The sequence below is a fragment of the Myxine glutinosa genome, chromosome 3, assembly GCF_964187855.1.
Source record: "Myxine glutinosa chromosome 3, kmMyxGlut1.1, whole genome shotgun sequence".
In the NCBI taxonomy this organism is placed as follows: domain Eukaryota; kingdom Metazoa; phylum Chordata; class Myxini; order Myxiniformes; family Myxinidae; genus Myxine; species Myxine glutinosa.
The window spans coordinates 100,681,595-100,705,066 of NC_136263.1; the positions used below are offsets into that span (position 1 = coordinate 100,681,595).

The 23,472-nt window shown below is 44.8% G+C and overlaps 1 protein-coding gene across 4 annotated transcripts in view; it reads right to left on the reverse strand.

Moving 5' to 3' along the window:
- The window catches only part of ZFYVE27 (zinc finger FYVE-type containing 27), a 168,188-nt gene extending 144,949 nt beyond the window's left edge, over positions 1-23,239 (reverse strand). For all 4 annotated transcript variants that reach the window (XM_078774332.1, XM_068110348.2, XM_068110349.2 and 1 more), the window contains exons 1-3: positions 22,862-23,239; positions 12,158-12,228; positions 9,061-9,250 (exon numbers count right to left, since the gene is read on the reverse strand). In XM_078774332.1, the coding sequence (XP_078630458.1) occupies positions 9,061-9,250; positions 12,158-12,228; positions 22,862-23,028 (428 nt within the window). In that variant the 5' untranslated portion in view covers positions 23,029-23,239. The remainder of the gene's footprint in view (positions 1-9,060; positions 9,251-12,157; positions 12,229-22,861) is intronic.
- Positions 23,240-23,472: the final 233 nt, after the last annotated feature.

A 23,472-nucleotide genomic window follows, 5' to 3' on the forward strand; every position in this document is an offset into this window, starting at 1 on the left:
TCTATATACACGATACACTCTGTCTATATACACGACATGACCAAAAGTATGTGGACACTCAAACATCGAACATCTCATTCCAAAATAATGGGCATTAATATGGAGTTGGTCCCCCTTTCCTGCTATAACAGCCTCCAGTATAAGGCTTTCCACAAGATGTTGGAGCATTTCTGTGGGGATTTGCTTCCATTCAGCCACAAGAGCATTAGTGAGGTCGGGCACTGATGTTGGGCGATTAGGCCCGACTCCCAGTCGGCGTTCCAATTCATCCCAAAGGTGTTCGATGGGGTTGAGGTCAGGGCTCTGTGCAGGCCCGTCAAGTTCTTCCACACCGATCTCGAAAAACCATTTCTGTATGGACCTCGCTTTGTTCACATTGTCATGCTGAACTTCTAACACATGCTAACACTTCTAACACTATTCACTCGCATTGTCATGCTGAAACAGGAAAGGGCCTTCCCCAAACTGTTGCCACAAAGTTGGAAGCACAAAATCATCTAGAATGTCATTGTATGCTGTAGCGTTAAGATTTCCCTCACTGGAACGAAGGGACCTAGCCCGAACCATGAAAAACAGCCCCAGACCATTACTCCTCCTCCACCAAACTTTACAGTTGGCACTATGCATTCGGACAGGTAGCGTTCTCCTGGCATCTGCCAAACCCAGATTCGTCCGTCGGATTGCCAGATGGTGACGTGTGATTCATCACTCCAGAGAACGCGTTTCCACTGCTCCAGAGTCCAATGGCAGCGAGCTTTACACCACTCCAGCCAACGCTTGGCATTGCGCATGGTGATCTTAGGCTTGTGTGCAGCTGATCAGCCATGAAAACCCATTTCATGAAGATCCCGATGAACAATTGATGTGCTGACATTGCCTCCAGAGGCAGCTTGAAACTCGGTAGTGAGTGTTACAACCGAGGACAGACGATTTGTGTGCGCTTCAGCACTCGGCGGTCCCGTTCTGTGAGCATTTGTGGCCTACTACTTCGCGGCTGAGCTGTTGTTGCTCCTAGACGTTTTCACTTCACAATAAACAGCACTTACAGTTGATCGGGGCAGCTCTTGCAGGGTATAAATTTGACGAACTGACTTGTTGGAAAGGTGGCATCCTATGACGGTGCCATGTTGAAACTCACTGAGCTCTTCATTACGGCCCATTCTACTGCCAATGTTTGTCTATGGAGATTGAATGGCTATGTGCTTGATTATATATACCTGCCAGCAATGAGTGTGGCTTGAACAGCCGAATCCACTAATTAGAAGGGGTGTCCACATACTTTTGGTCATGTCGTGTATGTATCGTTACGTTTATGGGGGGTAGGCAATGCAATACCTTAGGACTAAGTAGGATTGTGTAGGGTAGTGTGCCCCGTATTCCATGTAGAAACATTCCTGTGACTTAAGTCAGCTCCATGTGTCCGGTTAGAGTGTACGATTGTCTCCATGAGAGGGTGGGGCTATGTTAATTAGTTAGGGGTTAAGGGTAAATCACCTGTATGTAAATTGCCTCTGTTACCTTTTCCCTTGTTCCTTATGACACCGACACACAGACACACACACACACACACACACACACACACACACACACACACACACACACACACACACACACACACACACACACACACACACACACACACACACACACACACACACACACACACACACACACATCGGCGCACAATTATAACACAAAATAAAAGTAACCGGAACCAGGACATTCAACTAGCGCTGGCACTGCCAGCCGCCACATCGCAATATCAAGCAGGCAGGTCCGTGAGGCCCCACCCCAAGGGGTGGCAATTGGTCAGGACAGCCATAGAGCAATGAGATCGACTCTTGGATTGGAGCACGCACGGACGTCATTGGATGAAGTGGGAAACTGGGGAACAAAAGACTGCGTCCCGGCATTTTCCACCTCTTGGGTCCTGGCTTTAGTGACGAGCAGACGCAGACGCATTCTTTTCTCTTGGTTCTGGGTTTGAAAGCGAACAGTCACGGTTTTATCCTCTTGGTGTCCTGAGTTACTGCAGACGGTCGCGGCTCGTGTTCTCGTTCTTTTGGTCCAGGCAACTGGTGCGAGCGGACGCATTGTCTTTCCCTGGTTCGTTGGTGCTGACTGCGCGGCGGCTGGGTGCGCCTGAGAGACCATTGGTGCTGTGTGGAGCAGACGAAGACGAGCTCGGCCTGCTCGCTTCGCACTCGGCGGTTGGAGTGAAGGAACTGCTCGCCAAGGCCTGTTTTCCCGCGCACGGACTCGGGGACCTGTGCTGCGGCTGGTGGGTGAAAGGACTGCGTGCCAAAGCATGTTTTCCCACGTGGGGACGCGGGGCCTGTGATGATCCCGGACAGTCAAGGGGCACCAGAGCTGAGTACACACATTTATTACTTTCAGTTATTTTTCCCCTTGTGTTGTATACGGGTCCGTATGGGAGCGCTCCATTTAGGATTTTGGTTACCATGCATTTCTTTGTTTCCTGGCATTATTTTTATGAAACCCTTTTGTTGTTGCATTTTAATTCCATGTCAGTTTGATTTGATTATCGTGGTTCGAGGACGTCCAGTGGAATCCGTGCAGGTAAGCTTGACACTCTCTATTCCCTCGCTTGTAAAGAAGGTCCGCCATTGTTAGATTGAACGCCTCGGAGTGTAAAGCTCGATCGGCTTCCCGTCACCTTGGAGGATCTTAATCCCCCAGTGAACGCGACAGTATGTATAAATAAATAAACAAGAAGACATCATGCAGAGCATGACACTTGCAAAATCCAACCCTCCCTCCAAAAAAAGTTGTCATGGATACATCAAATTGTCCATTTCATTAAGATTCAAATTGACCATCGAAATCAAAGCTCGGGTCAATTGGATTAAAATTGATGATTTTTAAGATGAAAATTGATGATATTAGAAGTTTGACCTTGAGTTGACCTTTACCTTGAGTTTACCTTTGACCTTTTGCCCTTAAATAGTTGGTTTCCCAAATCAGCAATACACTATGTAATGGCTGTTTAATTTTCAAGTTAATAGGATTTAAAATGGTGATTTTAGAAATTTGACCTCCAGATGACCTTTGACCTCAAAATCAAAATGTTTCCCAATTGTGACGACCTCTACAACTTGGTGAAGTTTCATGATGATAGGTTTGGAATTGTGACCTGTAGGCAAGTGACAAACAGACAGAATAACAAACGCAACCGACCAATATACTTGAAAAATATTCGATTTGAAGCCTCTGGGAAAACTACAAATTTTTTTATTAAATTATATATATATATATATACACGGTATTTTTAAATCACAACATATGAATTCTGTTTGTTAACTCTGCCACCGAAGGTGGATGGAGGTTATGTTTTCACCTCTCTCTGAACTTCTGTCTGTGAGTAGGATATCTCAAAAAGTTATGGACAGTTGAGGATGAAACTTTGTGGACAGGTTGGTTGTTTGACAAGGATGAATCGATTCAATTTTGGTGAAGATCCGGATCCAGATACGAGAGGTTTTTTGTTATTTTTAAGTGATTCTTCACTATTGATGGATGGGACCAAAAACTATATAACCACCTTTAGAGGCCATTTTTCCCCGCAAGCGGGGGTTGGCCTTTTTCGGGAACTGTGGTTGTTGTTGTTTTTCGGTCCCCTTTTTGAAGCAATGTTTTACGGCCGGATGCCCTTCCTGACGCCAACCCTTTTTGCCGCCTTTAACGACAAGCAGGGAATTACCAGTGAACTGGTACTCAATTTGCCGACCTCGGAAGGATGACAGGCTGAGTCAACCCCCCTGGCGTTAATTCAGCGATCGACCGGGATTCGAACCCAGGATCCTAGGATCCTAAGCCGGCACCCTCGCCGCTAGCCCAACACCAGGGACCAAAAACTATATATAGTACAATATTTCAAAAATTTGTGAACGGGTTGTGACAAAACTTGGTGAATGAATTGGGTAGGTGACAAGAACAAGCCAATTCGATTTTTGTTAAGGTCGGGATGCAGATCAGGCCAATTAGTGGGATGCAAAACGTAAAATGTTTTCTGTCTATTCTCAGCGAGCTGCCTCAAAGCTGGTGAGTCTGGCATTTCACTCAATCAGATGGGCAGTGACTGCAAGCTCTTCAGGATTGGTTTCCCATATCTACTGCCCCTAATGTTAACTCAGTCAGGGAATTCTTCCACAGAAACCTGCATGAAACCTGCATTTCCACAGAAACCACAGAAACCTCTCTCACATGCACAGATTAGATTCATTCCATCTCGTCTTCAATTATCCTACCCTTCTTCCCACCCATGGTGAACTGAATCCTGTGGTGAGGCAGTTACTCTGAAACAATTTCCCTTCTCTTCCTGGAAGGCTAATCTGACCGAGGGCAATCTCAGTGCAGTCCAAAAAGTCCGCAACATGTGTGTCCATTCTCAGAAGAGCCAGAAAACAACATCTGTCCAACCTCAAGAATGAACTTTCAAACTTGTTGCCTCCCTCTAAAACTGGGTGGCGCCTTGTTAAGTCTGTCTTTGGTGTCTGCTCTGCTTCCATCCCTTCCCTTTCTACAAATGGCACCACAGCCGACACCGCTCATGAGAAGGATCAATGCCTCAATTCTGTGTTTGCTAAAAAAATATTGTGTTCCCAACCCCTCACTCTCGGTACCCATCCTTTCCTGTTGTTCGCAACTGCTCTGTGACTCTGTCTTTTGTACCTGAGAAGGTGGAGAAGGTTCTTTCAAACCTCCACTCTTTCAACTCTGCAACCGTACCAGACGGCATCAGCTCACTTGTCCTAAAAACCTGCTCTCCTGCTCTTTCACTTCCTCTCTCTGCCATTTTCACTCTATCATTTGCGCTAGGACATCTTCCATCTGATTGGAAATCATCCAACATCACTGCATTACATTAAAAAGGTGCAAACCTGATCCCTTTTACTACAGACCCATCAGCTTACTTCCAATCATCACCAAGGTCATGGAATCCATCATCGCAGTTGATACAAAATCCTTCCTTTTCTCCAGCAACCTCATCTCTGATCACCAATTTGGTTTCAGAGCAGATCACTCTCCCTTGGCCGTGCTGCTTCGTCTCACCCAACAATGGATGGATGCCCTCAATGTCAGATTTGAGATTAGGGCTGTCCTTATGGACCTAACTCATGCTTTTGATACAGTCTGGTGTCCTGCCTTAATCACGAAACTCTCTGCCTGTGGCATCAAAGGTCAACTCGACACATGGCTCACTGAATTCCTCTACTCTCATGGCCAACAAGTGGCTCTCAACAGAATAATTTCATCTCCTCATCCTGTCAAGGCTGAAGTGTTACCAGGCAGTGTTTTGGGCTCAGTCATATTCCTGATCTTCATCAATCATCTCTCTGTCTCTCTGGAAAATTTTCTTTATTTGGTGAAGATCCGGATCCAGATACGAGAGGTTTTTTGTTATTTTTCAGTGATTCTTCACTATTGATGGATGGGGCCAAAAACTATATAGAGTACAAACTCCATTGTCCTTTTTTCCCAGCCTTCCCATTTCCCTGGAAAAGACCCTTCCCATGTTCTTTTTCTCAAGACTGCATGGGGAAAGGTGTTTTTTAACTGTCTAGTTGTGTAAGCAATACGTAGTTGGCCCCTTAAACTTCAGCACACAATGGCAAAATCAATAGAGTATTAAGGATTTTGATCCAGGATTGCACTACTATCATGAGGCAGGCTTTCCAACTGCAATGCTACATACTGCGATTAATTTATGACTAGGAAAATCAGTATTAATTACAACAACAGCAACCACAACAAAAAAGCACACAACGAAACTGCATCTTCTACCGGCAAAATTCATTTTCAGAAATTTTGTGGCATTTGAATCACAAAGTCCCTTTATGACACCCCACAAAGTAATTATTTTTTGTAATAGGCATGGATGTTCGTTTGCGGGTTTGGTAATTCTTTGTTAATTTGTTGGGTGCCAGAGGAAAAGTTAAAACATCTTAATTCCTCACATGGAAACAATCCCTACCACAGCAGAGATAAACACAAATTGTGAATGGTCATCATACAAAAAAATGCAATTTGGTGACTGTCTGTCTGTCTGATGATTTTTGACCGCGAAACATTTGGTTGCGACTTATCCAATCTCAACCAAACTTTACAGGAGGACTAAGCATCAGACAATGAAAGTTGGATGGAATTCATATGCCCCCCTCCCCAAGGGGGTTTTCCCTGCCAATGGGGATGCGTGTTTAGGTGTATATCCATGTTACGATAGCTTTAGCGTGGCATTTTTCCAAGGCCGCTTCTAATACCAAAATGTTAATATTAATGTTATTACAAAACAAAATTAATACTAATAATGTCTCTCCCACCCCAAGGGGTTTTTCCTCCTTGAACAAACGCCGTGTCAAAGTGTATAAATAGCTTAGGCCGAGAAAAATATATTTCCGGGTTCTGGTCAGCCCGCGCACCGATTTTGACCCTGCGCATCAACAATTTTTTTTTTTCAATTTGGTTCGCGCACGGTTCTCCCCTACAAAACTGCGTTTAGTTTGTCCAAATCCAACCAGCCGTTCCAAAGATATGAGTAGTTTTGTATGCCGTGACGTCATGAATCCAATAGGGAAGTTGCATGTGACGTCATCGTCTTAGTCACGTGACCGCTTGGGTGGCAAAACATTGCTTCTGCCACCATACGTAATGGCGGCAATTTGAAACTCGTCTCACATATAAATTGCCCCCTACACGATGGTAAAGAGTTGTTGTGCTGTCGGATGTACAGCCCGATTTCATAAGGGATCGGGCTCGTCATTCTACCGTTTTCCGGACGACACAACGCGAAAATGGATTCATAGCTGCCTTGACTGCAGCTCTCAGGTGAGAATATGGCTCATGAGGCTGTTACCTTCGCTCGCGAAGCGAAAAGCAGGATTAGGCATTTGGTTACGTACATGTGGAGTGTGTGTGGCGTAGGTGTGGCGTACTTGTGGTGTACGTGTGGCGTGTGTGTGGCATACGTGTGGAGTGTGTGGCGTACTTGTGGAGTGTGTGTGGCGTACTTGTGGAGTGTGTGTGGCGTACTTGTGGCGTACGTGTGGCGTGGTGTACTTGTGGCATACGTGTGGAGTGTGTGTGGCATACGTGTGGCATACATGTGGCGTACATGTGGCGTACGTGTGGCGTACGTGTGGCGTACATGTGGCATACATGTGGAGTGTGTGTGGCATACGTGTGGCGTACTTGTGGAGTGTGTGTGGCGTACGTGTGGCGTACTTGTGGCGTACGTGTGGAGTGTGTGTGTGGCGTACGTGTGACGTACTTGTACGCCACAAGTACGCCATGTGTGGAGTGTGTGTGGCATACATGTGGCATACATGTGGCGTACGTGTGGCGTACTTGTGGCGTACGTGTGGAGTGTGTGTGGCGTACTTGTGGCGTACGTGTGGCGTACGTGTGGACTGTGGAGTGTGTGTGGCGTACTTGTGGGTCCACATGGGTCCACAGGCAGACGACACCCTCAGTTTCTCGCAATACCGCGAAAACGCTTCAACAGGCAAGCTACGGGCGTAAACTGACAGGTCCGTCTGATCAAACGACAGCTTTCCCGCCATGTTGTTTATGCCACCCAAGATGGCGGCCGGAACCAGTTGCCATGGACGACGCTCACGCGATGCAAGGCCTCTATCGGCTGGATATTGTCATTTATTGAAACGAAGACGTTCTTTGTCGGGATCGTGTGAAGCAACCAGAAGGCCTAGAGAGCTGCGGGTGGTCTCGTTAGCTAGGACTGGATCCTATCTCGTTTGTCATGAAGTTGTAAGTGTCTGTGATAATCTGGTGGACTGGGAGAAGAGATCGTGGGAGACCATCGGCCTGTTAGACCACTTGCGCATGCGCAGTGTTGACGCGATCGACGCATTGGAATGTTTGACGGTACGGTGAGGCGATCTCGAGAACGAAATGGCAGTCTATAATATGCTTGAAGAACTTAATAATTTTCAGAATAAATACATTTTAAAATAACTTAAGCTTGTGTTCATTATTTACAAAAAGGCCTACCAGTCCCATTGGCTGTCTTTAATTTCTCTCTGGACGGCGCCACAGCAGATGAGGAAGACCACAAGGCATGAGGACACAAAAAACCTCTATATGTGCAATCCATGCTTTTCAAAAACAAACAAACAAAAAAAAAAAAAAACCCGCATCGCCTCATCAATTCTGGAACTTTGGTCTGACCAGAGACCAGCAATATATTTTTTTTGGCCTTATCGTGTCATTTCATGGGAGCAATGGCCTCTACCAGAAGGAAAATTTTATAAACCACAAACACGTGTTTACCTTTTTAAACAGCCACCAATGCTGTTTAACACGAAACTGAAAGGAATTTGGAGGAATCCCGAAATCCTCGAGGCAACTTTTACTTACAGAACTGAGCGAAGATCTACTGTAATCTATATATGCCACAAGGGTTAATAACATGAGCCTTCCTGCTGCTAACATGGCGTTTTTCGTGGCGGCCTTTTGAAACAGTCGCTACTGCTGTTTAACACAAAACCGAAAGGGAGGAAACCCAGGGTGTGTTCAGTTACCAAGCAGCTAGCTAACACTTGCCAAGCCAGCTGTTCCTTATCAACGGTTTTGAATGGAGTTCTTGCTTGAATGCTTAAACCACTTGGAGACCGCTCCACAAGAAACTTGGAAAATGAACACAACCCCGACGCTCATGAGACCCGACTGTAGATCTACTGTAATCTGCACTACTCACAATAAGTTAGGGATATTGGCAGGTTCTTCGGTGTGGTTGATTTTGTGTATTAATTATGTTGAAAAAAGTTGTTGGTCCTAATTCTATGGTTATTAATGAGTGTGAAAAAAACACAGCATTCTTGATTTCAATACCCTAACCCTAACCCCTATTAAAAAAATTAACCCACTCCCACAATATCCCTAACTTATTGTGAGTAGTGTATATACACCAAAGAGGAATGGCCCTTCCTGCCTCCCCCATGGGTAAAGGGTGTACTAGTAATAACAAAGCATCAAAAATCAAAACAAACGTCATTGCGAAACAAACCCCAGAAAAAGACTTACAATTCCTTTGTTTGTGCAATTGCTTCACGCCTCGAAAGAGCCGTGTGGTCCAGGTCGGCATGTTGTACAATGTGTCGCCTATGTAATGCTGTCTGCTCTTCTGTGGATCGAAAGGACCGAGAGCGAGCTTGCACACAGCCCAGCAGCGCCGGGACTACCAGTAGCATGACCACCAAGGTCGCCCATACCACTATCAAGAAACAAAGAAAAATCATCATGATTTGCATCTGGTAAGTTCCCTTACCGAAGCAAGTTTCAAAAAGTGATCAACATCACCAGCAAAGAAGATAGATGATAGAGTAATGAAGCCATCACTGGCATCACTGGCTTGATATAGGTATTTAAATCTGATGAAATCAGTTTAAAAAAAAAAAAAATGAACACGATCAAGTCAAATCAACAATCACTTCACAACAAGAGACGGAGAAATCCGGCTATTTTAATATGTAGGTAATATCAATAATTCTCAAAATCAGGTCAAATGTGCAGAAAGCCATCATGAAACCAATTGCTGGCCTCGTTGTAGCAGCATTGTAGAAAAAGGTTCCATGCCACCACCGTAACATCCTGCACCCGATCCGGACGAGTCGTCCTCTCTCTCCAACCATTAAATTTGGACAGCAACATCCCCTCAGTGGCAGCATGAAGGACAACTTCACTTGAAACATTGATCTTAATACAGGAAATGATTCTACATCCTTACTTAACGGTTCTAAAGCCTTATAGTAAGGGAAACATATGAAAATCTGTTAACTAAATTGTTACCAAAAAATTTCTTCACCAATATGTTTGTAAAGGTGTGTAATAACATGTGTTAAAATGTTGAAGGTCAACTCCCATGGGAAACCCAAAAAAAAGCTGTTGAATTCGGGTACCGAAAAATTATTTTCGAGAATTTTTATTTTTTTAAATCGGCCCTTAAGTAACTTATGAGGGGTCAAATAAGGGTTTTTCATGATTCTGAGTTGATTGTTAACATTGATATTTCACCACAGACACTCCTTTGTGGAAAAATAATTCTAAATATATCTCATTTTCTACTTTGCAGGACATGGAGTCTAGCAATATGGATGAAGACGTTACTCCACCTGTGCTCAATTGCTTCATCTGTGCACGCTCGGATACACCAGCTGAAAGGCTCATACAGGCAACTCCAAAGGGATACTCAACTTTATTGAAACAAGCAGAAACTGTCGAAAATGTTACTGTTGTGGAACGTATGAAGGAGGCTCAAAAGGAAGGAAAACTGAGGTACCACCAGAAGTGTAAAAATGATCTGTACAACAACTTTGTTGCAACCACCAAGAAGTCAGCTCAAGCATCAAAGGCAGAGAAAGAGTCATCAAAGTTGAAGAGAAGACGCACTACTTGTGAGTTCAGTTCATCAACTGGCTGCAGTTCTAGAAGATCACAGTCAGTTGACCTCCTGTATAAGGATGTATGCATTCTTTGCAACCAACCAGCCCAGCTCTACAAAAATAATCCAGCACAAGCTAGAAAGAAATACAGAGTGCCAGATAATTTGACTGCAGATACACTGAAGGCAAGCTTGCTGAAGACAGCACGGAGTCGCGGGGATGACTGGGGCACTGAAGTCACTGGACGCCTGGAAGGGATCAACGACTTGGTAGCAGAATAAACACTGTACCATTTGCGATGCCAACGATTGGGTGATCAAAGCCAACGATCCTGAGTTCCCACACTCCAACTGGAATGGCTGGATGAAGAGAATCCATGCTAATGATGCAAAGCAGAGCACACAGATCGAGTTCCTCCCAGGAGAAGGAGATTGAAGGAATTGAAGAAGGGTGAAATTCGGTACAACATGTTCTCAAGGAAGGCAGCGGCAGGAGTGATCAAACCAGAGACTCTACCTCCAACAGAGGGTGCAGCTGCACAACATTCACTCCGTGCCTACCTGCAGACCCGGGACTGGATCCTTCTACAGAGCATGTCTCTGAACCCCAGTGACTATGGATGGACAATAGGTGTGCATGGGTATGAGCCAGTTCCAACACTGGACCCCACGGCTCCTGAGGAGCTATTGCAGTTCACGAGCTGTAATTGTCATGGAGATTGCAGCAACCGGCGATGCAGCTGCAAGAAGAATGGGGTCACGTGCATCTCGGCCTGTGGAGTCTGTAATGGCATTACATGCAGAAACTGCAGTCATGATGTTGTTGAGTCTGAAGAAGACATAGACAATGACTGTGGAAACTTCTGACATTGTGAATGAGAAATAACTCTTGAGTATTATATATGTATGTGAAATAAAAGCTAGTTTGTGTGTAAATGTAAAAGTGAAAATATAAATGTTAACAATCAACTCAGAATCATGAAAAACCCTTATTTGACCCCTCATAAGTTACTTAAGGGCCAATTAAAAAAAATAAAAATTCTCGAAAATAATTTTTCGGTACCCGAATTCAACAGCTTTTTTTCTGGGTTTCCCACGGGAGTTGAACTTCAACATTTTAACACATGTTATTACACATCTTTACAAACATATTGGTGAAGAAATTTTTTGGTAACAATTTAGTTAACAGATTTGTGAAATATCTCATAAAATGCCCTTACTATTAATATAAAGGAACAGCCCCAGAAGACTGATAATAACCAAGCATTCTGACTATTGCGCTGCAATACATGTCCCCTACCGGCAGTCTGTCGTCTAGAAAACTGTTGGGGAAATTCCCAAAGTTCAAAGTGCCATAACTTTGTCAAAAATGATCGAAACGTCGTGAAGTTCGAACTTGATCTGTAACTTATCATGAGGAAAGCATGTACCAAGTTTGAAATCAATAGCGTTAAGAGTTTAGAAAAAAAAGTCCGGAAAACTGTTCTTTGCGTGACGGACTGACAGACGGACAGACTGACAGACGGAGGGACGGAGTGCAAACCTATAGTCCCCTCTGGTGTACACCGGTAAGGGACTAATAACGATAATTAGCCAAGGTGCATTAAGCCAATTCACAGTACATACGTGAAACACATGACTATGTGAAGCCAAAATGCTTTGGTATGGATCATTAAATAGAATGTATTTTTCAAGTCAATCTCAAAAATCATTGAGTGTTAGGAAAAAAAACAACTGTACCTTCTGACAGTAGTAGTAGCAGGAGGTTCACGATAAAACAACACAGAAGTGACGACCTCGGGGAAGTCCATCTGTTCAAAGTCATACAAGTGTCAAAATGTCATACAATGTCTTTACAAAGTGTCAAAACAATAAACGATTCAACATGTTTGATTTACTGATAAAATTAATGACGTCAGAAAACAAACTTTTAGTCAGTTCGGAAAAGTGAAGTGGAATGAGTTCAAAACATAAAATGGAGCAGCAACAACAAACCTCTGGGTATGTATCAAAGGAAACAATTAGTGGAAGTTGATACAGTATTGCAATATTATTTACTTAACATTTCATGAACCACGGATTTGCTTGAGAATGTACGAAGGAAGAGCAAAAGAAGCACAAGTTAGTCAATGGTGGAAACTGTAAATGGAATGCTCGATTTTCTGCACCGCGCTGATACAAAAAAATCTCCTATGATTAAATGGGATCTCATAATAATGCGTACAAATCGAATTTTGATGGAATTTTATTTATTTATTTTTTTAATGCGGCCTATGAATTCGAGGAAACATGTAACAAGTTTTTCTTTTTGGAAAAATATCAATAAAAATGAGAATTGGAATATCCACATTAAAATTGTCCCCGGTGGCCGGAAACACCAACCCGCCTCCCCCAAAAAAGTTGCGAACAAAAGTGTTGATCAGCCTTTTAAAAAACTTTCAATAAAAGGACTTGATAACACCTACGACGTGCAAAACATAAATAGAACAACATTTCTGTAAGATGATATAACTCAAACAACACCTGGAAAAATACTCAAATTGTCAGAACACTTTAATCAACAATATATAATTAATGAAAAAACTTTCGTGAATATAACCGAATATACGATTAAGGGTTGGCAGTATGACCCAGAGGTACGCACACTCGTCTCCATGCTGTCTAGCCTGGGTTCGAATCCCAACCCAGCTATAAACTGTCATCTTGGGCTTTCACAGGTAGAGTGATTCATCAATGTGTGCGCAGTCACATGGATGGAATATAAACTTGGGTTTCCCATCTGCCGGAATTAGTTGGTGGATGTCAAAAGATCCCACGGTGTCCTTCGCTAAGAGTAGCCTGCCCACGCCCTGAAAATATTCCAAATTTCTGTCCTCATCTACTGCTGGGAAGGCAATGACAATCCACCCAGAATAACCCTGGCTAAGAAAATGCTTTGGCAGCACAAACGATCTATAACAGAGCAAGGTACATCAGAATACAGTATACAACTAACCCTGCCAAGCATATTCCACATACGTTAGAACAGTACAACAACAACAACAACAACATGCATTTTAAAGGCCATTTTCCCTGCTAGAGCGGGGGTTAGCCTTGCGGTCCCCATGACAATCTTCTCCATTTTGCCCTATTTTCTGCATCTCTCCTTGTTAACCCCCTTGCCCGCATTTCTTCTTCCACCATCTTTAGCCAAGTCTTTCTCGGTCTTCCCCGTCTTCCACTTCCTTTTACATTCATTTCCATCACTCTTCTCAACCAGTCACTTTCATCCTTCCTCAACACATGACCAAACCATCTCAACCTGTTCCTCTTCACAGCATCAATCACAGGCTCTATTCCCATCATCTTTCGCAATTCATCATTTGTCTTCCTCTCTCTCAACGATACTCCGCACATCCGTCGAACCATTCGCATTTCCACCCTTTCCAACCTTCGTTGCTGCTCTACGTTCATTACCCATGTCTCGCTCCCATAAATCATAACACTTCTCACACATGCAGCATACACCTTTCCCTTCAGCTTCAACGACACTCCCCTCATCATCAGCATGCCACTCAATTCCTGAAACTTCTTCCATGCACATCTCACTCGAGCAACCGTTGCCGAGTCTGATCCACCTTCTCCATTCAGCATGTCTCCGAGGTAGAAAAATGTTTTCACACCTTCCAGCTTCACGCCGTCTCCAACTCAACATTTCCTCCATCTGCAGCTCCCTCTGTGCACACCTTACATTTGAATGTAGCTGCCACACTGGTTAATGACCCTCTCAGACCACATTTTTGATGAACCCACTCAGCGCACATTGTACACTGAATGGAGTTCACTCCGACACCCTTCCTACACACAGCACAGGGCCACTTCCCAGTTCTTTCCACCTCACCACATGCTTTACCACTTGCCATCACCTTCGTCTTTCCGATATTCACCTTCAGACCTTTTGTCTCCATACATTCCTTCCATGTGTTCATCTTTTCCTTCAGTCCATCCATACTTTCCGCAATCAACACCAGATCATCTGCATACAACAACTCCCACGGTAAACCCTCCTTTACGTTCTGAGCCAGCACCTCCATCACAGCTACAAATAGTAGTGGACTTAGTACCGACCCCTGATGCACTCCCATCTTCACCTCAAACTCACCACTGTTCCCGTCCTTCGTCCTTACAGCTGTGCGCGCTCTTTTTTACATTGCCATCACTACTCTGATCAACCATTCCTTCACTCCTAACTTCCTCAATGCCCATGTCAATACTTTGCGTGGAACCCGATCGAATGCTTTCTCCAGATCAACAAACCCAAGAAACAACTTCTTCCTCTTCTCCATGTACTTCTCCTGCAACTGCCTCACAATGAAAAGCGCGTCTGTCGTTCCTCTTCCTGGCATGAATCCAAACTGCATTTCGTCGATCTTCACTTTGTTCCTTATCCTCCTCTCCAACACCCTTTCCAATACCTTCATTCCATGCTCCAATATCTTTATCGCTCGGTACGAGCCACACTCCAGAGGGTCACCTTTCCCCTTGTATAGAGGGACAAGGGTACTCAGTTCCCAATCCACTGGAATGCGGCCTTCTTTCACCACCAGATTACAGATCTCTGTCATTCTCTTCACACCCCAACTTCCTGCTGCCTTCAACATATCTCCCACAACTCCCGTCGGCCCTCCCGCTTTTCTACCCTTCATTGCTTTTATCGCTTCCTCAACTTCCTTCTCAGTTATCTTCTCTGCCGGTCCTAAAACTGGGTTACTCTCTATGTTGCCATCCCATTCATTCTCTGTATTCAACAGCATTTCCATATATCTTTTCCATCTTCCTTTAATTCCATCTGGGTCGACAACGATTTGTCCCACTTCATCCTTCAAGCAACTCACTCCCATCACATCACACCTCTTTCGCTATCTGCTTTGCAATCCTGAATACTGCTTTCTGACCCTCTTCCGAATCCAAGCGTTCTCCGAACATTTTCCTACCTGCCTCCTGCGCCTTTGCTACCTCTTTCTTTGCAGCCTTCCTGGCTGCCTTATAACTTTCATGCTCTGCTGTTTCTGCTCCCGTACCCTTCGCCTTCTGCCACTCCTTGAACTTCTTCCTCTTCTCGTCAATCCTCTTTCCAACTTCATCATCCCACCACCATGTTTCCGAGTGCCTCGGTGATCCTTTTGTCCATCCACATTTTGTCCATCACATCCACATTTTGTCCATTTGTCTCCCAACAGACTAGCTTTCATTGACATCCAACCACTTTCAAGCTCAACCACATCATCCTCGACCCTACTCAGTATACATCGGATTTTTATGTGAAAAAATAAAAAATATTTTTTCACATAAAACAGTTTTTTTGCGCGCAAAAAAATTATTTTGCTATTTTCGGAGGAAAAAAATATTTCGCCCTTTTTCGGAAAAAATAAAATAAAATGCCCTTTTTGGTCGAAAATGTCTGGCAACGCTAAAAAAAATTAGGAATTTTTCGAAATTTTTAACTGCGGTCGAAATTTTTAACTGCGATCGAAATTTTTACCTGCGATCGATCTCAAAAACAAAACGTTGCGTCCACTTGCGTCCCCAGCGTGTACAGCAGTGAGGCGGTGTACTACAGTGAGAGAGTGTACACAAAGTGTGAACAAGTCTCCTATCAAGATGAGTGCTGCTCTTCGTGACAAGTGGCTGAAGGAATTCAACGCTGGCGGCGATGGGGCCACCTTCAAGTACGTGTCGAGTGACATGGCTTTCTGTCGAGCTTGTGAAAAGACTTTCCGGGCGAAGCAGAAGTCTGAGCTGGCCCAACATGTCCGAGGAGACCGCCACAAGAGCAACTTGGCCTTGAAGAAGAAGAGGACGGTCACGCAAGCCACCATGGAGGACTTTGGTGGCGGAAAGAGGCACAAGTGCGACGTCGTGGCTCAGGAGCTGTGCCAGGCCATGCTGGCCGCTGGCATCCCATGGTCGAAATTGGAAAACCCTGCCCTCCGGTCGTTCCTGGAGAAGCACATCACTCTCCAGATCCCCGATGAAAGCTGGATTCGAAAGCACTACCTCGACAAGTGCTACGACGAGGCCTTGGCGGGGATCCGTGCCGACCTCGGACAGCAGCCCATCTGGCTGTCCGTCGACGAGACGACCGATTCGGCAGGTCGATATGTGGCCAACATCATCGCGGGATGCTTGTCCAAGGAGGGGTACTTTCGTCCCCACCTCGTCCAGTGCATGTTTCTGGAGAAGACCAACTCCGGGGAGATCGTACGTGCAGTCAATGACACGCTGCGCTATCTTTGGCCTGATTTCAAGCCGGAGTGCCTCGAGGTCCTCGTCAGCGACGCCGCGGCCTATATGATCACGGCCGGCCATGCCCTGAAGGAACTCTTCCCGGATTTGCTGCATGTGACTTGCGTTGCCCACGCGCTCCACCGTGTCTGCGAGACAGTCCGAGAAATGTTCAAGGACGTCAACGACCTGATTGCCACGACGAAGAAGGTGTTCGTCAAAGCCCCGTCGCATGTTGTCTTTTGGAAGGAGCAGCAGCCCAATCTTTCTCTACCCCCGGAGCCCATTCTGACTCGGTGGGGGACATGGATCGACGCCGCGGTGTTTTACGCCGAGCACTTCGAGGCCGTCAAGGACATTGTGGACCAGCTGAACGATGACGACGCGATGGCAATCCGGAGTGCCAAGGACCTGTTCGGAAAGGCGGACATCAAGCTCAGTTTGGTCTTCTTAAATGCCCACGTGTCGTTCATCCCGAAGATCCTTAAGCAGCTGGAGGAGGCCGGCATGGAGCTGGCCAAGGCCTTCCAGCTCCTTGATCAGGCCAAGGAGGAGCTCGAAAAGATCCGAGGCTGCCGTAAGGAGATTCTGCTCACCAAGTTCAAGGCGGTGCTGCAGCGCAATCCCGACATTGGTGTGCTGAGGACAGTGGCTTTGATCCTGGATGGAGATCAGCACGGATCTGAGGTTGGTGTGCCGGCTGGAGTCAAGCTTGCTGACATCCCCCTCTTGAGGTACTGCCCCATCGTCAGCGTCGACGTGGAAAGGTCCTTCTCCGTCTACAGAAACGTCCTCACCGACCGCCGACACCGCCTCACCAAGGAGAACATTACCAAGATAATGATTTCAAACACCTACTTTAACCGTTCCTAAAAGGGTCTTGTCAATTTCTTCTAGTCTTCTACTTATCAAACAATGCGGTTGCAATAAAGGTACCTGAACGTCATTTTTTGCCTGTTTACTAGCCCAGAGTGCTTAATGTTGTGCAGGAAAAAGCTTACCATTTTTTGTTCTTTTTTTGACTGATTTCTGAAAAACTTGGTAATAATAAAAAATGAATAAAACGGGGGGAAAAAATATTTCGGGATTTTTTCACATAAAAAAAAAAAAATTCCGCTTTTCAAAACATAAAAGGCCTATTTTCTTAACATAAAAATCCGTAGTCTACTACTCAGCCTCTCTTTTAATGCCTCCCTTACTGTCACCTCTTTCAACCTCCACACCTTCATTCTCGGTTGGTACTTCACCCGCCGAGCTCTCCTCGCACCTTTCACCCTTACGTCGCAGACAACCAAGTGGTGCTGTGAAACAGCCTCCTCCCCCGGGATCACCTTTGTGTCCCGGAGGTGCCCCCTATCTCGCCTACGCACCATCAGGTAGTCAACGGTTGTCATCGACCCACCTGATGTGTATGTAACAAGCTTATTATCCTCTTTCTGGAACTGAGTATTACAAATCAACAAATCAGCTCCATCAGCAAACTCCAAAATCCTTTCACCTTCTCCATTTCTCACACCATATCCGTAACCCCCATGAACTCCGTCAAAACCATCCATACTCCTTCCCACATGTCCATTTAGGTCTCCTCCGACCACAACAACTTCCTCATCTTTCACGTTTTCCATCAGCTTCTCTATCGCACACCAGAACTTGTCCTTCTCTTCATCGCTTCGACCAACCTGCGGAGCATATCCCGAGATGACGTTCACCAAGAGCTTTCCAATCATCATTTTCACCATCATCAACCTATCACTCACTCTAGTCACACTCACCACACTGTCTACAAACTCCTCAGAAAACAGGACACCAACACCATTCACGCCCTCCAGGCACCCTTGCCACACAAACTTGTATTTCTGTCCCTGCCTACCCTTCACCATTCTCACACCACTTCCCTTCCATCTCGTCCTCTTTCTACAGTACATTAGAACATATACGTTAGAACAGTACAACATAGCAATAATCACTAAGCATCAAAATAACACACACACACACACACACACACACACACACACACACACACACACACACACACACACACACACACACACACACACACACACACCTCTGATCTCCCCCAATGCCTTTATTATTATTTTATTTTTTTGTATACAAGACCGAGGCTCGTGTAAGAGCTATTCGTTAATCACAAAAACATAAACGGACACATAAAACATGTAATAAAGGGAGCGGGAGACAAGATGGGGATAGAGGGGGAAGCACACAAGTACAAGAGTAGAGAACAGGGACATCGGGAGATCTGTGGGAGGGAGAGGGCTTGGGGGGAGGAGGCGTGGGAAGTGGGGGAGGGGTGGGAGAGGTATAATACACATGGACACTGCCAGGACTTCCAGGAAAGAAGTTGGTATTTCAAAAAGGTGGATCTGGGGTGAATTAGCAGGGGTAGAAAAGATCAAGGTTTTGGATGGGGGAAGATAAGAGATGGTGGCGAACAGCTGTTTTAAATACCTGGAGGGAGGAGTGGGATTGAGGAGAGTAAGGGAGTTTGATCCAGAGGTGGGAGAAAAGAGGGATGAAAGAGTGAAGGTGAGCAGAGAGTCTTGATTTTGGCAGTTTCACCAGATTTTCCCCTTCTCTCCCCATCTTGTCTACCGCTCCCCTTATTATATAGCTCCCCTTATTATATACTTTGTGTGTCTGTTTTGATTTTTTGCGTGATAAATGTTAGCTCTTTCACGAGCCTCGATCCTGTATAAAACTAGAACGGGCACTCGGTAGAGCGCATACCTTCGCCGCAGCTACTGTTCTGTACTTGGCATGGGAGTGTAGGGAACAGAACAGTGAACAGTTTGGTGCTGATTTCATGCAAATCGGATAAGAATTGACCGAGTTATGACAAAAAACGCACATTTTGCAAGGTCGTGACCCCCCTGACCTTTGACCCCCAACCGCTAACAAGGGTAATGTCTTCACTGGGTCATGTCGTATATCACAAGATCGGGCATTGAATTCTGAACATTTTGGCATTAGTTGCATGCCAATTGGATAAAAATTGACCGCGCTATGGTAAAAATACGATTTTGACCTTTTCGTGACCTTGACCTTGACCTTTGACCCGATTGCTCCCAAAATCTAATCAAATGTGTCCCGTATAATAACCAATCATCCCACCAAATTTCATGCAATTCGGTTGAATACTTTTTGAGTTATGCGAATAACATACACACACACACACACACACAGACATACAAATAAATACACAGCGATCAAAACATAACCTTCCGCTTTTGCGAAGGTAAAAAGAGGGTTGCTGGCAGATCTTGTGCGACCTGTAGGATTATTTGGCGGACAGAGCACAGACAGAGCTGGGGGAGCTAGGCCGGAGAGGAGTCGGTAGAAGACAGAAAGACCACCAACCTGCCTGCGGTGAGCGAGTGAAAGGTCCTCGCATCAGCTTCATCGCGGGAGATTCCAATGATTTTGAAAGCTTTGGTTTCAACCGCGTGAAGCCGAGCTAGGTGTGAGGCAGGAGCACCGGCCCAGAGGCGAGGGCAGTATTCCATTGAGCTGTGGATGAAAGCCTTGTATGTGGTGAGGAGCTCAGGTGTGCCTGAGCTTCGCACGACGGAGGATGCCCAGTCGGGGACTGGCTTTGGAGGCCAGCTTGGAAATGTGGTTTTTCCTCAAGTGGACCACAAGCAACAATGTGGTCCTCAATGTGGGCCTCAAGCCAAAACCAAAACCAAAGCTTTTAAACCAATGGCTTCAAACCAAAAATGATATGAAGAATGATATCTCAAAATTTCGTAGACAAGGTATGAAAAAAAACTTGGTAGATGAGTTGCTTCGGTGACAAGAACAAGCCGATTCGATTTTGGTTCAGGTCTGGATCCAGATCTAGCCTATCAGTGGGATACAAAACGTAAACTGTTCAGCCTGATGGAGGTATCCACTCTACCGAATACCGTTCTAATTCTGTTATGTTTTATTCACTATGTGCTCGTTTCATATGATTTATGTTTGGGTTCCAGAGAATGTTTGTTTTTGTATCATGTACATTTATTATGTATTCATTTAGGCTTTTGACAAGCTGTTAATGCGTTATGTTTTTTTTCTATGCCTTGTGTGCCCTAGAACCCCAACATCTTCTCTACCATCCTCTTTCTTCTCCATTCTCTTTCTACTTTGGAATGAAACCCTCCACATTTGTGTAGAAGTCAATTTTGCTTGAAGTCCACATTGAGGACCACATTGTTGCTTGAGGTCCACATTGAGGACCACATTGTTGCTTTTTCATCGCGGGAGATACCAATGATTCTGAATACCAGGGAGATACCAATGAGCCTGGTGTTGGCTTAGCGGTTAGGGTGCCGGCTTGGGATCCCAGGATCCTGAGTTTGAATCCCGGTCGATCGCTGAATTAACACGAGGGTGGTTGACTCAGCCTGTCATCCTTCCGAGGTCGGCAAATTGAGTACCAGCTTGCTGGGATGAATGATCCTGGTGTGTACCTCGATTTAGAATAGGTACACCGTATCCCTGCGCATTGCAAGAGGCGACTAAGGGTTGGCGTCAGGAAGGGCATCCGGCCATAAAAACATTGCCTCAAACAGGAACCATGATTGTCATGGGGCCCACAAGGCTAACCCTCGCTCTAGCGGGGAAAATGGCCTTAAAACGATCATTCATTCATATCATTTTTGGCCCCATCATCCCAATAATCAGTTTTTTTATTTTAAATTCTCATATATGCAGATCCTGGATCTTCACCAAAATCGAACCAATTCATCCTTGTAACACACCCAATCTGTCCACAACCTTTTGAGATATCGTGCTTTTATATCGTTTTTGGTACAATCTTGCAATGGTGAAAAATCACTTTTAAAATTCTCTGATCCGGATCCAGATCTTCACCAAAGTCGAATCAATTCATCATTGTCAGTTGTCACATCCCCAATCTCTCCACCAAATTTCGTCCAAATCCGTCCATAACTTTTTTGGGATATCCTGGCTCCTGCCCCCAAACAGACAAACAGGCAGTGGTGAATGAAACATTAGCTCTGTCTAACCATCAACCTTCGGTTAAATATATATACATACATAACACACATACATATACATACATACATAACACACATACATACATACATACCACACATACATTACACACATACATACATTACACACATACATACATTACACACATACATACATTACACACATATATACATTACACACATATATACATTACACACATATATACATTACACACATATATACATTACACACACATATATATATATATATATATATATATATATATATATATATATATATATATACATATACATATACATATATATATATACATATATATACATATACATATATATATACATATACATATACATATACATATATATATATATATATATATATACATATACATATACATATACATATACATATATATATATATATATATATATACATATACATATACATATACATATACATATATATATATATACATATACATATACATATACATATACATATATATATATATACATATACATATACATATACATATACATATACATATATATATATATATATATATATATATATATATATATATATATATATATACTACCTTATGCAGACAGACAGACCGACACTGCAATAGAGAGAAAGTAATGTGTCCGACACCAATCGTCGGGACAGTCGGACCGTCCGACACCAAGACAGAAACAAGTGTCAACAGATTTAATGTCCCAATAAAGGCAACACCACGTGAGTGATCACGGTGTGTGCAGACAGATTTCGATTTGCGGAAGTACCGCGGGCGACATCGACAGCAGAACGTCCAACACACCGTGAAGAAGCGATCAGAGGTGAACACGTGGAACGTCGGCGTCACCGAGCCGAGCCGAGACAGATCTGTCCAAGCAGCTTGTCCGAGTGAAACCAGCCACACAACAAATGAATGTTCGAGACGGCACTCGGTACGATTTGGAGACTCAATGTTGACGCGTACAAACCGAGCATGCATACACATCACACATACACTATACAGTGCGGACATTTCAATGAAAAACGCTATGAATAATCTCCCTCCCTCCGAATAAAGATACACTGTACGGACAGCGCAGATCAATAGCGAAATGGTGCGAGAGATGCGGGATGCGGACAGCGTCCGAGTAGGCTCATTCTCACCGTGCCAGGTCCCGGATGGCCCGGCCTGGGCCCAGTACCGGCTCCAACTGCCGCCGCAGACGGAACACAGTTACTGCCACAGCGAGCACGTCCAGGCGGCCCGAGTCCCGCAGGACCCGCGGAGAGTCTCCCTGAACCCGGTCGCAGACCTCGGGCCGACAGGACATGCCTGCACAGCACCAGGCCCGGCTTTCCCTCGCTCTGTTTTCCACCGGTTCAGCTGTCCATGGCGTGCGGAGCAGGGCAGGGCAAGGCAAGGCAAGGCCGGGTCGAGTAGGCGGGAACAGAATGTGAAACACACGACCGTAGTTGCTCGATGCCACATGCAGACACAGCACCACTTTGTGAATCGCTATTTGTGACTAAATTGCCTGCACTAATTGCTTAATTGATTAACTTTCAATGACCCGTGGCATCACTGATTCGATGATAAATACGAACCTCTTGTGCACACAAAAATCAACAGAGCACCCGACTGAACGATCGCAATACAAACCCACAAGTGTCTACCACCTCAATACACCATTACTACATGGCAGCCACCTCAATACACCATTATTACATGGCAGCCACCTCAATACACCATTATTACATGGCAGCCACCTCAATAC